This window comes from Venturia canescens, chromosome 4 (assembly GCF_019457755.1).
Source record: "Venturia canescens isolate UGA chromosome 4, ASM1945775v1, whole genome shotgun sequence".
NCBI lineage: Eukaryota > Metazoa > Arthropoda > Insecta > Hymenoptera > Ichneumonidae > Venturia > Venturia canescens.
The window spans coordinates 7,525,426-7,542,499 of NC_057424.1; the positions used below are offsets into that span (position 1 = coordinate 7,525,426).

A 17,074-nucleotide genomic window follows, 5' to 3' on the forward strand; every position below is an offset into this window, starting at 1 on the left:
ACCCTAGAACGCATGACTGGGGTGTGAGCACACCCCACGCGAACTTCAAACTACGCTCCCGTCCTAACAAGCGACATTATCGACGGATTTTTTTATATATAAATTCAATTGAAATTAGTTTTATCGTACATCATTCTTTTCGTTATAAAAAAACGAAGAAAATGGTGTAGGATAAAGTCAGTTTAGCATCGTAGAACCGGATTTATAAGCAGAAAAAGAGTGGGGTGCGTTCAAACCCCGGTCATGAGGTTGAGGGTATGAAAAAAGGCACATGAGGTGTAGGGTTAATTATAGTTAATATCCGAAAATAAATATTGTTACAAATATTCGGTTGATTCGATCCCAACGCTCGCTTGGCTATCGCGTTGTCACTCCACGTTCTTGTTCCAGTGACTGACTTTCTCTCTGCGTGGATAAAACGTCATCGAAATCATTGTTCAGCACTCGATGGAGTTCGTCATATTTGATGCTTAAATTGGTTTATAAATCGATAAATATGACGTGAAATACTGGAATACGTATGACAAGTCCGCGTCATGGGGTTTTAATAATGGAAATTCGGAAACTGGCACAACCGGTTGCCCGCATAAAGCAGGGAAAATGGCAATATCATGTTTTTTTTAAACCGCCGGAAAATGGCAGTAATTAATAACGCACGTCGAGTAAAGTAGGCTGGGAAGGATTCTGGGATGGTGTACAGGAGGATGTGATTTATGAAGGTGTAATGAAGCACCCCCTCGTGATTCACGACAGCAAACCCAGCGGAAAGTATCTCACGCAGGGAGCATGCAGCAGAAGTCTTCGTGTTAACGAGAATAAGTATGCGGTTTTCGCTTTCTTTTGATACCGTTGACATCCGTGATTTTCTCAAACCGAAAGGGTCAGAGGAAGAGATAAATCGAACGGAGCTTATATATGGAAGCCCGGAGAAAATGCCCAGCGATCCTCTTTGACTCGTCGCTACACTCGTTACCGTTTCACGTGGATTTCAGCGGCTCTTCTGCGTCAAAAGGAAAAAAGGTCAACCAGTCATCGCTCACGAATGAAATAAACGGATATGCAAATTCAAGAGGGCCAAGGGGCTCACTCGACCTCATCTGCAGTCCCGCGCAGCCGCATTTTCGATTGAACGACGAGAGTTAAGCCCGAGCCCTTCGAGAAATGCACTTAATCCCTTATTCATAATTAAAGTGCATAACTGTTGAGGAGCACAGAAAATCTGGGTCACATCTGTAGGAAGATTGAAAAAACAAATTTTCAGAGCAACTCTCGAATCAGCTAAACGAAAATGGAAGCCATAGGGGGCGAGCGGGGGAGCGCTGAGGCATAAAACGACCCACACGAATCCTGAGCTTTCAAACTCAATTTGGACAGAAGCAGAACCAAAAAACATATGAACAGCTAAATTCTTTGAAGTCTCCTCGAGTCGGTTGAAGAATCAAATTTTGCAGGAGAGCATAAATTCGCGATAAAATTTAAAAACGAGGCATTGCGCAAGGACAAAGTTGCCATTTGGGTCCGAGAGGCTTGTGCGAGTTTGACGTTGCAAGTTTGCATAAAAATTCTCGGGTATAATCTGCTTCATGGTTAGGGAAGCCCGTCGAGAGTTGCCGGTTCTCATAATGTCATTGGAAAGATCAAAGCACACATAGGAATGGTCCCTGAGCGTCTGGTCTTATTAGCTTATTACATCAATTAATTATAAATGATCCACCTGCGCGCGCAAACTTCGAGGGGACATTTTGGGTAAACATACGAGCATCCATATGGGAACAAAATCCCAGCACGAAACCGAATACAATCGCTTGAAATATCAACGAAGCTCATCTTTATCGTTGACAAAAATGAGACAGAATTTCGGATGAATCCGAAAAGTCTGCTGGCAAGTTACGGAGCAACCTTCGATGATTCGTTGACGAAGAAACCATCGCCGAGAATCATCCTGACGAGGCTGCATGCATTACCCAAGGAACCAAAATCATCAGAAAATTTGATGATTTTTCTTCGAATTGAGAATTCAGGAAAACCCCGAGGCAGAAGGACTCGAGCGTAATATTTTCATTTTCACCGTGAGCGATCTCAGCGATCCCCCAATGTGGTACCTTTGGACGAGTCAACTGCGGTGTTTGCGTGAACGCGCATACGGATTAAAGCGTACAACACACTCGAGGGCTCATTTCATTTTCGTAGAGTTTAATAAACATTGACCATGGAAGGGTGTTTATCCAACATGGAATTTCTCCACTCGTATCCTAATTGCGTACGTTGAACGTCGGTGCACATGCACATACGTCGTCGCGAGCTTTCACTTGGCCGTTGGTGCAATTTCGACGAGAATTTAACGAAGCGCGAGAGGAAGTAAATGCAGGTGACGCGACGGCTCAACGAGAAAGCGAGGTACATACGAATGTAAAAAGGCTTCTGTCTATCCATATATGTATGTGGATGGGAATATGGACGTATATGCACAAATGGAGGACCACTATGGCCATCACCAGCAATTCACTCAACGAGAGACTGCCCACGAGTCAGAGAGCCCTAACACTCTTTCCTTCCTCTCTCGCTCCTGCTCTCCCTTTCCCTCCCCCGGAGGATCCATATACAGCTTTAATACTCCCGGTGCGGCTCTTTCTGAACATAAAAAGAGAGGATATTATACGATAAAAAGTTGCTCTCTCCGCTTCTCTTTTTCATCTCCCGAGTTAACTTTTCCTCTATCTCCCCTGGTCATTTTTTCTGTATCTATCACTATCCCTTCCCTGCTTTCGCTTCTCTCTTCGCTCCTCTCGACAGTGTACACTTTTTCCCCATCTTTTGACGTCATCCCGCGGGTCTCTCGAGCTTTACTACCCTCCCGCGCAATGCATTGAGATCTCCTCCGGGAATTCCCAATAACCGCAACAACAATGTTTCAAGAAGCGATTTTAATTGTATTTTATATACGTTTTTTTCTTGGGCAGATCTTATCTCGAGCTTTACAAAGGTTCGAGAATAAATTTCTTCGAAACGCGGTATTTTTTCATTCCCTTTCTATACCTTTAGCCCCGCAACACCGAAAAACTATAGACTCCTGCTCTCTCGCTTATTTTGCTCCGAATAAACGGATCCTCACGCACTCGTCACACTGCTGTTCGCTGTCAGCGAAAAGAAGCCGCTGAAAGAAGGTGAGAATGATACACGCACAAAAGAATAGCGAAAAAATGGGCTTTGATGCTCGAAAAAAAGAGAGTCCGAGCCGCGGTCCTTTCATTAGTCTCGAGAGAAAAATACAGTTGCTGCTCGCTTTCCGCTCTCGCGAGCGGTCCTACACGCTATCTCGTTTTATTGGCGCCATTCTCTATTCGTATATTCGTGCATATACGCAGAACTCGTTCGGTTAATTGGGGTGATTATGCCGGAGGAGTTCACCAACGACGCACGAAACACAACGCGCGCAGACCGAGACTCATGCACCCAAGTGAAAACGAAACACAGTTGTACTCCTTTTATTTCTCTTTATTTTATTCCCTCTTTCACGAGAGAAAGAGAGGCAAACGTTGCGGAGAATATCCCATTTGGTATTTTCACCATTTCTATATTATTCTTGGGGAAGAATTCATACACGAGGCTTACCAGCGCGGAGCACCGCTCTCACTCTCCTTCGCCGGGGAAACGGGCGAAAGGGTCACTTATATCGTCAAAATGGCAAAAGCTACTGCCAACTGAACACCACTCACACGTCATATGACGTGCAGACTTTGCTTGCCGACAAAACGGAGCCGCACGCATACGTACGTGTGTCCCGCCGGCGGTCGCCGCCGCCGAATGCAAAAGCTTTTCGTACGACATTCATTCTCCCTTTTCGCCTTTTTCACCCGTGCATTTCGATCCCATTTTCTTCCTTAATTCATCCTCTCGTTTGTGCATTCCGTCCAGCCGGAATTTCGATAAGGAAAAATAATGTTGATTCAGGAACAACGCTTCTGTCACCGGCTGATTTTTTTTATTCCACTCACCGAATCGTCCTGTTGAACAATAAATTTATAATCGTCTCATCGGACCTGAACGAGACAATCGATTTGCTTTTTGTCCTGGGCAGTCGAACTCCATTGATTCTTCAGTCGAACTTCCAGACCGTTTTCTTCGAAAGCTCTACCAATTTCCAAGAAATTGCTTCGAAAACTCCCGAAAATGATTTTCTCATATTGGAATTGGAATCGTTCGTCGTGCTTTGCTGCAATCTCGTCTGCGATACGTCCAACCCCCCGAGTCTTTCTACGTAATTCAAATGTATGAAAGCACAGCCATCAAATGATAAGAGGACGTGTCATTGCTCACAAATTTTATTGAGGAGCGCGCAAGATCTTCGTACATTATACATGTACTCGCAACATCGCTCTGAAGATACCGAAAATCTTTCGAGTCATAAAACTCAAGTATGAAACTAATCTTAAAAGCAATTCCGCAGCAAGTTTTGCAACTCTGACGCTTCGCGGTCATTGCAACGCGATAATTACAGTCAGTAAATCATCGGCACTTAAGGATGAATGATACAAAAGTCGAAATAATTAGAAATTGATCAAATTTGGTGATAATGTTCTTCAACATCAAGTGCGAAAACACAAATTTTTTTCAAAATTTTCTTCTACTTAATTATCGAGTAATTACGCATTAAAGCAGATTTCTTATGCCCGGGTTGTATACCTATAGAAATGGAAACGCTATGCTTATACACGTCAACTTTAGTGATCAATTACTCGATAACTGTACAGAAGAAAAATCTTAAAAAATTTGTATTGTCAAATTTGGCACTAAAGAATATGTTCACCAAATTTTATAAAATTCTGATCATTTTGATTTTTTTTATGTTTTTAGCATGGTTTAGCATGGCAACATTGTATCGCCTGTGCAATATATCCTTAAGGGGTCCACCGATTGTGACAGCATAAAAAAAAACCGATTTTTGGGAATTTTTTCAAAGAAAACTACTGCATGGAATATTTAAAAATTTGGAAGATATATTCAGGCATAAATTAACCCTACACCTCATGTGCCTTTTTTCATACCCTCAACCTCATGACCGGGGTTTGAACGCACCCCACTCTTTTTCTGCTTATAAATCCGGTTCTACGATGCTAAACTGACTTTATCCTACACCATTTTCTTCGTTTTTTTATAACGAAAAGAATGATGTACGATAAAACTAATTTCAATTGAATTTATATATAAAAAAATCCGTCGATAATCAGTCGATAATGTCGCTTGTTAGGACGGGAGCGTAGTTTGAAGTTCGCGTGGGGTGTGCTCACACCCCAGTCATGCGTTCTAGGGTTAATGATGAATTTACAGTAAAATATTTTCAAACGAAAAGATCTATTTTTGAGCGAGTTATCCATCATTTTCTAGGTCACAAAAAAATGTCTCCACTGCTGCAGTGATTGGGACCTTCCCCGTGACTGGAGTAAAAATAAACCGAAAAAGATTGAACTAGAAGGTATTTCCCGTCCAATGATCCTCGATTGTGATAAAAAATTGAAATTTACCAAAATGGCAGAGTTTCGAAAAAAAATGTCGAATTTCGCTCGAAAAATGAATGATTTTTGGCCTGCCTGATTGACATTTTTCGTACAATCAAAATATTGGAAGGTCATTGTACGGAGAAACATACGAAAAAAGTTTAAAAAAAAAATCAAAGCGATTGAATGATTTGTGTTCGAGTTACAACTGTAGCAAGTTTGAAAAATGCAGTTTTGAGAAAAAAGGGGTTAAAGACGAGCGCCGAGCGGCTACTCGTTAGAAGGCTGTAAACTCGAAACTATTTGGGATATTCATTTGAAATTTTAGTATGTTATTTTTAAAGGTATGGACCATCGAAATGTGCAAAAAAAAATTACAAAATTTCACACTCGGTGTGAAATCGTGTGTGAAGAAAGCCCCAGGAATCAAACAAACCAGCAATACTGTGGTGATCGCTCCACTTTGCGAAAGCTCAACGAAATTCCAATCTTTCGAAGGTCGAAGCAGTTGTATAAAAGTGTGCAACGAAACCATAAATCCGAACTCAAGGAGAGATCGGTCTTCATAAATTGTGAGCGTTTTTCATAAACTTTCTCGAAATATCTCTAAGAATTTCCACAAATTCATCATGACTTGATTAACTAAAAACACGGCGCTGAAGTTTCCAACGTTGGAGTCCAACGAAATGAACGAAAAAAACGTTTGTAATTCACCAATTGTTTATTTCACGAATCGTTGGTGCAGCTTGAAAAACTACGAATCGTAAATTTGGCAGGGAACAAAATAAGAGAATTACTGGAATTATTGGAGAGTTTTTTTCGATCATTTCGTTGGACTCCAACGTTGAAAACTTCAGCGTCTTCTAAAAACTGAGAAATTGAAGCTGGGAAAATATGACTTTGTATACTCTTCCAAACGAATAACGAAGCTGTCGAGCTGGAGAATTCGAAAGAGGTTCGCATAGGTTCACATTTTTCAGCCGGTTACATGGGTGTTGTTTTACCCATTAACGAATGGCTGCGTAAAAAAGCATCGAGACCCTATTCGTGAGAATTTTTTAGCGAGGGATTTCGAGCTGATAATGATTGTTCGTTAAAAGAATGGAATTTCCTGGGAATTCGTTTCTTCATTGACGAGCACGAAGGCCTTTATTAGAGGATTACAAAATAAAAATTGCTGCGCTGACCTCCGCTGCAACGCCCCTCCGCTGCTGCGTGCGTTTTATTCTCGCGAACAATTGTTCGACGAGAGGCGAGGGTGGTGTGGCCCGTTCTTGTTCAAGCTTTTTCATATTGTGTGTATACACATAAAATTGCTATATACATATAGAAATATCCTTTTTGTATCTCTCTACATTTGCTCTTGACTGAAAATGAGGATATAATTGTTGCTCCCGATGGTTTATTCGCCAGAGGCGCGAGCGGAAACGTTAATTTTCCGTTGTGCACCGGGCATAAACAAAAGGTAGGTTCGCGACCGAAAGTTCTTCCGGTTCACCAAGTCCAGTGACAATTTTTCGTGCCCCGGACAATTTTACTTTTCATAAATCTCATTGAGCGCGCGTTATTTCGCTTTACGGTTCCAATTTTTCTCTAATACGTTTTTTCCACTATTCTTCAGTCTTTTTCCCTTGGAAACTAGCCATTTTGGCGTCCAATAAATATGCATTCAAAAATAAATAGATGGCCTCGGTATTTTAATAGCTTTTTCATTGCTCCTTTGAACGAAAAAAGTCCATCAAATGAAACTCGCTAAAAAATCTTATTATGTATTCGACTGAACAGAAATCGCAATAATTTCAACGAGCAGCTTCAACGAAAATGAGAGAAAATTATTCGACTCAGAATTCATTTTACTTTCGAATGAATTTCAATGAGAATCGAAAGACTCGTATAAAAAAATAAAAAAAAAATAAAAAATAAAAAAAAAGATTATTCAGAGCAGTACCTTTGTGAATTGAAAGTCTACGAGTCCGCTGGATGAAAATTATATTGTTATACGAAGAGGAAAAGTGAAGCCAGCAAAATTTTATTTATCTCTCGCATTCCCGATGAAACGCTGCCATTTTCATGCCATTTATTTATTTGCGCGAGAATATCGCAAACACTTAATTAAAAATCCAGCGTGCGAAGCGCGCAGCTCGCTCGATCATTAGACTTTGGGCAACGCCAAGTTTTTGATGTGGGACTTGGTTGGTCGTTAAGCACAGCGCTTCTGCAACCCGATGCAAGTTTTCTATTCTACGAGTATTTATATATTTATACATAGTTTCAAGAGCTCCTGTGCGGAGGCTCAACATTGGATGAACTCTCATTAAGGTTGTGCGAAACCGTGCGAGAGAGCTTTAAGTATTATACTATATACGCATATAAATGCGAGCTCAGCTCGTATCCCGAGCGTTTTCCACGGTCACGTTAATGACACAAAGTAGGAAAATTCTTTATCGCGTCAGATTATCCCGGCATGAAGGGGCCACGAATATCGTTAAACTTTTCCCTGTTTCAATGTCCGTCCAACCCTATAAAGTATATATAAATAAAATATCACTGCATTGCATATATTCTTGACGAAAATAGTACTTCGGAAGAAAAACCCTTACGAAATCTCTCTTCTCTTTTATTATTAGCCTCGCTATATTTATTCAAGTTATGAATGCAATTTTTATCACTTTCAATTGTATTATTTCATAAAAATGCATTTGCATGTTTCAATAATCTTTTCATTCGTTTCGTGTTTGCTTAGATGAAAATGTATTTAAACTTTTCATGAAGTGTGCACTTTTAGAACTGGAAAATGGACGACTTTAGAAATATTTTTTTCCTCCTTCGTTATAATTAATTCGAATTCGTTGCTTTCGAATTTCGAAAGGCGAGCTGCGTGCGTGCTGTATTTTCAAATGAAAGTCAGAAGTGAGACTCCAGAATTCAATAATATTCTCATTAAATACTAAATGTCAAAACTATTCGAAACAAAATTTTTAATGATTTCGATGTCACGAGGCTCCTGAATTGTCCTCGAGATTCTGTAGACTTTGAACCGTACAGTGAACTATACGATTACGAAAAGCAGCGCAATCGCGCCTCAAAAAAATTTGTGAGTTTACTAAAATCCTCGTAAAAAAAAAAACGTTCGACTAGAAAATAAAGAATAAATTGTATGAAAATGTGTTTTCCCCTCGTGAAAAACTGCAGTTTCGTACGCTTCCCATCGACTTGTAAGAGGAATAATCTTTCTTGAGTTTTAAAAACATTTATTCGTTCCAGTCTCTCCGGAGGCGTTTGCGTCCGAATTGTAATCCATTTTGCGTGCCATTGTTGCCCGCCGATTCAAGATTCTTCAGCAATCATTAAAATAGTAATAACAATGTGCTCTGTGATTTTCTGTGCAGAAGTATGAAAATATGATATACAGTCGAAAATAGCACGACGAAATAGAGTATTATGAAACTGGTCTAATTGCTTTCTCGTTTATTATTCCATTAAGTACTTTCCTCTACCGGAGCAGTGTCAAGTTATGGGACCCGAGCATTATTCATCGGGCGAGAGTATATATATGCGCTCTTTCTCTTGCGGTCTTTACGTTTGTGAACATGCCACAAGATTTGCCGAGCTTTACCGGCTCCGCTCGCTCGTTTATTCGACCAAATGAGATCGCCCGAAACGGGTCCGATTAATAAATGAGATACGAGCATAAAACGCGAGGTACGGAAGACGCGGAGCTCACTTTCGCGGTACAATCAGTACAGGGTCATTGCAAAATTAGTAAATTAACAAGCTTATCTGTTCTCGTTAGCCAATTGCCAGTGTGACACGTAAATTAAACCTTTTTTCTTGTCAATTAAACAACTTTTCAATAGAATGTCCAATTTTATTAGCTTCAATTCTATAGAAGAAACGAAACAGTTTTGCAAAAGTATGGTTGGCGTTGCTTTTATTTTTCTACACACATTTTACAATGTTTCAATGTTTCTTTGGTTTCAACAACCAACTGCCCCAAACCTCGATAAACCTCCAAAGCTTTTTTCCAACTAGAATAAAACTTTTCATCGTCCAAAAACTATAACATTAAAAATTGTACCGCCAAACTCGATTCCCGGTCATAAGTATTTGTGCACGAATTTCTATTAGTACTGTTAATTAGTACTGAATGAGCAAAAAATAATCATTTCTATGCACAGAACTGGTGAGTGAAATCATTGATGCCAATTTTCGCGAACGAGCAAAATGCTCTGCTAATGGGTCGATACCAATTATCAAAAAAAAAGACACTGCAGTTTTCTATTGTAATGCTCACAGAATCGTGTAAAAAGTCTGCAAATCGAAGTGACGAAAAATCAATGATTTCGCCTTCAATCCTCGCTTCAGCATGAGGAAAATAAAAATCCTGCGACTTTGAGGGCTCCCATATGCCCGACAAAAATCCATCATTCCATAGATTTTTGGAATAAAAAAATAACGATGGATTATTCGCTCAAGAGAGGATGGAAAACACGAGGATCCGCTTCGTCAAGAAAGAGGCATTTAAATATATCGTTATAAAATTCTGAATAGTACTCGCAAGCTCTTTTGTTATCGGGTGAAAAATTGACTTCCAAAATGACCGGTTGAATTTGTCCGTTTTTCCATTCGAGCATCAAATCAGCCGCATAGACGGCTCTGCTCTGCGGATTGTGAGCAATACCTTTGGGCGGCTCGGTCTGAGAAGCGGCCTCCAAAACTTGTCTCAACACTTTCAATATTTTAGGCTGAACGTTCCGGCTCCAGTCGAAATCTGGGTACATTTTGTTCCATTGAACTATAAAATCGTGACATTTGACGTGAGAGAGTTGCGCACTTTCGGAATAATTCATCACCGTGAAATGTTGCTCGTAAACGTCCAAATGGTTTAGAGCAAATTCCTTGTTGGCGAATCTAAGGAAAAAATTAGAATAAGCATAGGCTACCAAAGGTTTGACGGATTTGAGGAGAACGACGTATCTTATGTCGAACTTGACTCGACCGATTTCTGGCCTCGTGTACAAAACCGGAGATTCGATGTATTTTTGTGCTATTTTCGGTCCAGTCGATGGCAAACGGAGAATATGATTCAAGTTTTTGGTTATATGAGTATCCAAGCCTCTCGCCAAATTCCAAGGCTTGCAGATCCAGTGATTGTCGAGACCGAGCCTTTCCCGTTCTTTGAAATAGGCTACGAATTGACAAATTTCTGTGCTCAGATTATAAGTCGTTGGTAGCCAGGATGGAAAAGTGTCGAGAGTTTCCGGATCGTATTTCTTGCCGGTAGCCTTACGACGACAAATTATCGCCAGCAAATCTTTGATCGTGAGAACATTTTCGAAAGGGAATTGATTGACGTAGGAATGCGGTGATCGGAGGCTGAGATCTTCGTAATCTTTGAAATGGCTCATCAGCCACAAAATGTCAGCTTGTTCGATGTCCTCGACAATCTCGAACTTCGGATGAGTCAGATATTCGTTGACGAACCTATACTCTGAATAAACTTTGAGCTTCGCATCGATTGGCCTTTCAGAACGTTCTAATTCGCTTAAACTCGGCAAAGTTTCGCGAATGTGACCAGCGAGAAAATAATCTTCGGATGGTTCAAACTGCTCGAAATTTGAGTCCGCTAAATAGTCGTCGGTCCAGGGCAATGAGAGAACACGTCTCTTATCGACGTCGTCAGTTTGACCTTCGACGAAATCACGAGTTACTTGTTCCTCGTGTTTGACGTTTTTCACAGGGAACAAAAGAGTGTAAGTCACTCCGTCGTTGAGATATAGAAACGGAACAGTCCGAAAGTTTGGCTTGGCGCTGTGATTTATTGCGCATCCAACCTCGTCCATTATATACCACACCGGCATTCTTTCCTCGATAGTACCGTTGCTCAAAGCAAAAGTTTGATTGTATCGCCACATCTCTTGCAATACAAACTCGACTTTTTCTTCCTCAGATAAATCCTCAGAATTTTGCGAACCCATGAGCATGCACATACGATCCAGAAGCCCTGGAACTTCCAACAAATTTTGCCTTGCACTTGCCGCGTCGTAAGTCCAAGCATGATCAATCAAAAAAATATTATTTGAATCGTCAATGGATAATCCTTTTTCAGCATTGACAAACAATTTCCACACCGGGTCTTTTGGTCCCCTGTCATCGTCGCCATAGTCAACCAATGCTAACTGAAATACAAGACCTGCGTCAAAGATTTGATTGTGCAACTTTTTGTACACCGACTCCCAATATTGTTTCGGCACTGCAGATGATTCTAACTGCCTTTGGTGGTGGTGTAGGAATATGCCAAAGCGTGAAGTTCCGTCCATATTGAACCAAATTTGTCTGCAGTGAAAAATATGATTTTTAGAATAATCAACCGAACAAAGATGCGGGAGCGATGTATTATACTTTTTAGGAATGTATTTCTGCGTGTATAAGTATAGGTTCACTGTACTTTTTAAACTGAATACGTGAGTACGTTTTTTTTTTTCAATGTGAATTTTCGCAGTCGCTAAGACTACTTCATTATATTCTGTAAACGAAAATGAACTGCAATCTGTATTTCACATTTTCCAAAACGTTTGAGACTTATATATTGGACCTCAAAAAACAGGTAGGAACGGAAATACATTTTGTTGCCGTCACTATTTTTCGAATAAAGAAATAAAATAATATAGTTTGATAACAGGAAAATTAAAAGTGATCACTGGTAAATACAAAATTATACAACAAAGTGTGAAATATAGACATGAACAATACAAAATACTAACCTCAAAGTATCAGGAGAGAGCTTTCAGCATGACCCGCAGCGGTTATGAAATTATTAATGTTCTATCGAAACACTATAGATCTACAGAAAACTAGCATTTACCGAACACTGAACTAATCATTGTTTGCAAATAAGTTTTGCGTTTTCACCGGAATATACATGCACGTATATACGCATGACTGATGATACCAACGGAGAACCCAGGGAGAAAACCAAACATTGACAATTTACCGCGTGGTCAACGGCGCCACTGTATTAAAAGAACATTTTTTGTAAAACCTGAAATAAAGGATTTCCGTGTACTACCATAATCGCACAATCACTATTCGCCGCATATTTGAAAAAAAAGTAAGAATGTAAATATCCCCATTTCCTAATGAAAGTTGTTTTTATTTAATATCCATCGATTAGAAAACTAACACAATATTTTTATGTGAACGTTCAGTTAATTTTTAGTGTAAGCTCAATTGTTTGTTGATCAACATTGTATTCTACATCCGGTTACCGCTAATAAAGCATTTCGCGCGCTGCCCTTCTCTAACGTACTAACGTATTTTTTTTTTCTCATCTCATCTGGAAGCCCGGAGCCTGGAGACAGAACCACAAAAGCCGGCATTGAGATCGAGTTCTTATTCGTGATACAACTGCTCGTCTGGGTAAGAAGGCATGCATTTTCCACTCTGATCAAGAATATACGGGAAATTTCAAGAAATTCGAGCAACCTAAATCGTTCAAAGCTAATATATATCGATAATTCATTTTTAATCCACGTGGGTACTCTAACCTGCTCGCCCATTTGCTATTTTTTCAACCGTCGTAAATTCATTATTGTTTTACATACATGTTCGATTGATCGTCAACGATACAGAATTGATTACAGAAATTCACCGAACAAAATCGAATTCACCATATATATTTCTTCTAAAGTTATAGTTGGATATGCAAACCATTTCCACGAAATTTTCTCTGTACATGTAAGTGAAATAAAAAAAAGGTCGGATATACCAATTATTTAATCGCAATTTGATTTATACGCTACAATCATTCTATGTAAATGAAGCATAACCCTTTTCGATAATTGTAAAAAAATAATTTTTTTCGATTAGAGACTTGGAAAAACTTGGCCTACTAAACTTTCTTCCATATTACAGTAAAATTAATGTTCCTTCCATTTTTTTCATTACCAGAAATATTTGACAACACAGTCTTCTGTAAAATTCTTGAAAAATCTGAACCCTAAATTATTATAAAATTTTTTGTCTCAACTGTTTGGAAAACTTATGAAACTTATGAATGCCAAATTCCCAAAGTGCCAAAAGTTGAGTTCCCTCGACAGTGTTGCTGACCAGATTAGTCATCTTCTAAATTGTTAAAACTAACGTTACTTTGATTATCAGGTCACTGTATAAGGACGTTTCTAAGCTACAGCAAATTATCTGCACAAACGTTTGAGAAAAATATTTGAATGGGATACATAGAAGCAACCATTTTTTTTCCAATACTTTGTACAATAATCACAAATCGACAATTAAATGTCATTCGTTTCTATTTGTAAAATTGGATTGAATGACAATGACTTTGATTAACATAGACAAAAATTTATGTAGTTGAATCTTTTTTTTTTGCTTTTAGTCCCTGACAGTGCAATACCTGTACATTTTCTATGACTTGTCATTAATAGTGCTTACTTGAAGTATTTCTATAGTTGATACAAACTTTGATAATTGAAAAGATTTACTGAAGCTCCTCTTAAATATCAACGAAACAAATGAACGCTCAATCATTTGTTCTATCTTCTGATCTTCTATTGCAGATAATCACAAAGTTGAAAAAACATCAGCTACGATGACAAAATCAAAGGTAGCTAACAAACAACAACTAAACAATTCCAAGAGTAGTTTACATCATTCAAAGGATGGATCGATCCAGAAAAAAAAACAGCAGAAATTTAAAAACACACCGACAGGCAAAGTTCATTTGATCAATGGAACCCCTTCAAAATCGAATGGGAAGCAAATTTCACCTCAAAACAGTAATGGAGGGATGAAATTACCAAAATCTCCTAAGTCGCCAAAATCCCCAAAATCACCAAAGGACAATGGGAGTAACAAAACGTCTTCAAAAGATGAGAAAAAGCAAAAAGAGGAAGAAGAAGATTCTGACGAAGATTTCAATGAAGGAATCAGCATCACTGAAATAGTCAGTGGCCAAGAAGACGAAGAAGATGACGATGATTCGTCTGATGAGGATGCTGTGCCAGATGTTCTAAAAACAACTTTACCCGACGCCACTGACGAATCTGATACTGATTTTGATGTGACGACTGCTGAAAACAAAGGAGTCAAGATGTTTAGAGGTGTGGGAAAAGTGAAACAAGAATCGGAACAATCAGACGAAGAAGATGATGAAGACGATGAGGATGATGAAGAAGATGAGGACGATGAGGATGATGAGGATGATGATAAACCGGTGCTTGGATTGTCAGCTCTTCTTGGTGATTCAATTAAAGACGAATCTGGAGATGAAGATTTTGTAGGCTTGGAAAATTCCGAAGATGATGACGACGATGACGACGATGATGATGATGATGATGAGGAGGAGGAATCTGATGATGAAATGGTTGATCAATCTCTCAACTCGTCAAACGTCACATCCACCGATGATGATGATGATGAAGAGGATGAGGACGAAAATGACGATGATGATGATGACGACGAAGATGACGAATCGATGCCTGGCCTCACTGATCTCCTTGGAACTTCTCTGGCTGATGACTCCGACGATAATGACTTTGAAGCAGATGATGACGAAGATGAAGACGAGGACATCAGTGATGAAGAAGATAACGAAGAGGTTCCAGAATCCAAGAATAAGAACAAGAAAGAAAAGAAATCCACCTCCGAATCTCCTAAGCAAACTCCTGAAGAGAAAGCTGAACAGGACAAAAGAACCATTTTTGTAGGCAACCTTCCAAAGGACGTCAAAGTTCAAGTTTTGGCTAAAGAATTCAAGAAATTTGGTCCCATCCAATCTATTAGACTCAGAGGAATAATACCTGAAGATCCAAAAATGTCATTGAAAGTTGCTGCGATCAAGAAGAAATTCCATCGGAAAAGCGGCAACATATGTGCCTTCATAGTCTACAAGGATGAAGAGTCTGTCCAGAAAGCTCTTGCCGTGAATGGGAAAATGTTCCAAGGCAATTACTTGAGAGTCGATCGCTCACAGAGGCCCAGTGCAGGAGATAAAAAGAAATCGGTATTTCTGGGAAATTTGCCCTTCAGTAAGTAACATTTTTATTGTTTAATTATCGCGTCGAAATCTTGGCACTCTGAAGAGTCGCGAAAATTTCGGAAAATACAACATAGCCCGAAATTGACATAAATTTCATACGTTTTATGATGTTTTCTTCCTCAGATTTTTTGAAATTGTTGAAATAATTCATCAATTCGTTACCACGTACGAATTTGATTATTTAATATTTGTGATTTGATTTATATTTTCACAGCTGTCGAAGACAACGAGTTATGGGAAGCTTTCAAAGGTTGCGGAAGAATTGAATCAGTTCGCATCATCCGACATCGTCAGTCGGGTCTCGGACGTGGATTTGGTTACATAAATTTCGAAACTTCGGACGGTGCTGTGCTCGCTTTGAGTCTAGATGGTACTGAAATCAGCAATCGAAAAGTTCGCGTCACAGCTTGCACTTCTCGAGAGGCGTCGAAGAAGCAGCAGCAAAGTCCCGAAAAAGGTGGCAAAAGGAAGCATCAATCGGAAAGCGAATCGAACGATTCACCGAAAAAAGTGAAAACCGAGAACTCCGAAGGAGTAGAGCGTGCGGTGAGTGCTTTTTAAAATATCTCCCAAGTTTTGAACGTCGATTTTCAAAAATTTGAAGTTAACCTTTGAAAAATGGAAATTCCAGACCCACAACAGTTTGAATGCGGAGAGACGCAAGAAAAAAAGCAACAAACGTTCTCAAGGTGACAAACAGAGAGCAAAAGCAGCCTCGGCCAGTCCGAAGAGCGACAACAGTCCGCAAAAATTCCAAGGTCAAACCGGCGGTACCAAAAATAAGAAAGAAAAACAGGACAAGACTTCGAAAAAGAAAAAGCAAATAGCCGCGAAGTTGCTCGCCAAGCCGAAAAAACCATCGACGAATTGAAAATGTTTCTAATTTTCATTAAGTTTCTCTATTCTTTTTTTTTGTTTTTTCTTTTATCGTTTTTAGCTACGTCAAATATTTATGGTATAACACGTCGATATAACCGTAACGTTGAGCCATGTGTGTCACCAAGAATTCAATTCCGTACTTGGTTCGAACTTGCTTGCTGAGTTTTTATGCATCATCGACTTTCCTCATTGAAAATTCCATTTTTTTTTAATTCATCCATTAAAAAGACGAATGTATATAACACGTTTATCACATTAGATGTAGATGGTAATGATATATTATAAAAAAAACATGCGCAAATGTACTAGAGAATTAAAAAAAGGAACGCGTAATGAACTTTTATTGTTTACAATATTTTCTCTCAAGTTTTTTCCCCACTTATCAAATTTTTTATCTTCGTGTGCAATTGCGAGGGAAAACTTTGGATGTTTTCATTGGCGCATTCGCGACAAAATCTTTTGGCATAAAAAATACTGCAGCCGAGACAGATAGATTTGTTGCAAATACTGCAATCGCCACCGATCACTAAAACTTGACCTCTGTTCAGCGGACTCCACGGATCTTTCATCACGAAACATTCTTCCGAAAAATATATCTGCTTAGCGAAGGGTGGCTTTTGACCTTTGTAATCGTAATGCTCCT

The 17,074-nt window shown here is 39.3% G+C and overlaps 2 protein-coding genes across 3 annotated transcripts; one reads left to right on the forward strand and one right to left on the reverse strand.

Moving 5' to 3' along the window:
• Window positions 1-9,409: 9,409 nt before the first annotated feature.
• TTLL12 (Tubulin tyrosine ligase-like 12) lies at window positions 9,410-12,486 on the reverse strand. The gene is made up of 2 exons (XM_043418257.1): window positions 12,260-12,486; window positions 9,410-11,831 (listed from the first exon to the last, which is right to left on the reverse strand). Exon 2 carries the CDS (start codon window positions 11,813-11,815, stop codon window positions 9,959-9,961), a length of 1,857 nt encoding a protein of 618 aa, XP_043274192.1. The 5' UTR covers window positions 11,816-11,831; window positions 12,260-12,486; the 3' UTR covers window positions 9,410-9,958.
• Window positions 12,487-12,788: 302 nt separating this feature from the next.
• LOC122410173 (nucleolin-like) lies at window positions 12,789-16,768 on the forward strand. 2 transcript variants are annotated; one of them, XM_043418254.1, is made up of 5 exons: window positions 12,866-12,914; window positions 13,186-13,232; window positions 14,072-15,541; window positions 15,767-16,098; window positions 16,184-16,768. In XM_043418254.1, exons 3-5 carry the CDS (start codon window positions 14,104-14,106, stop codon window positions 16,421-16,423), a joined length of 2,010 nt encoding a protein of 669 aa, XP_043274189.1. In that variant the 5' UTR covers window positions 12,866-12,914; window positions 13,186-13,232; window positions 14,072-14,103; the 3' UTR covers window positions 16,424-16,768. The 2 variants fall into 2 exon arrangements, with proteins under 2 accessions (XP_043274190.1, XP_043274189.1); XM_043418255.1 differs by lacking the exon at window positions 13,186-13,232 and having other exon boundaries at window positions 12,789-12,914.
• The last annotated feature ends 306 nt before the right edge of the window (window positions 16,769-17,074 follow it).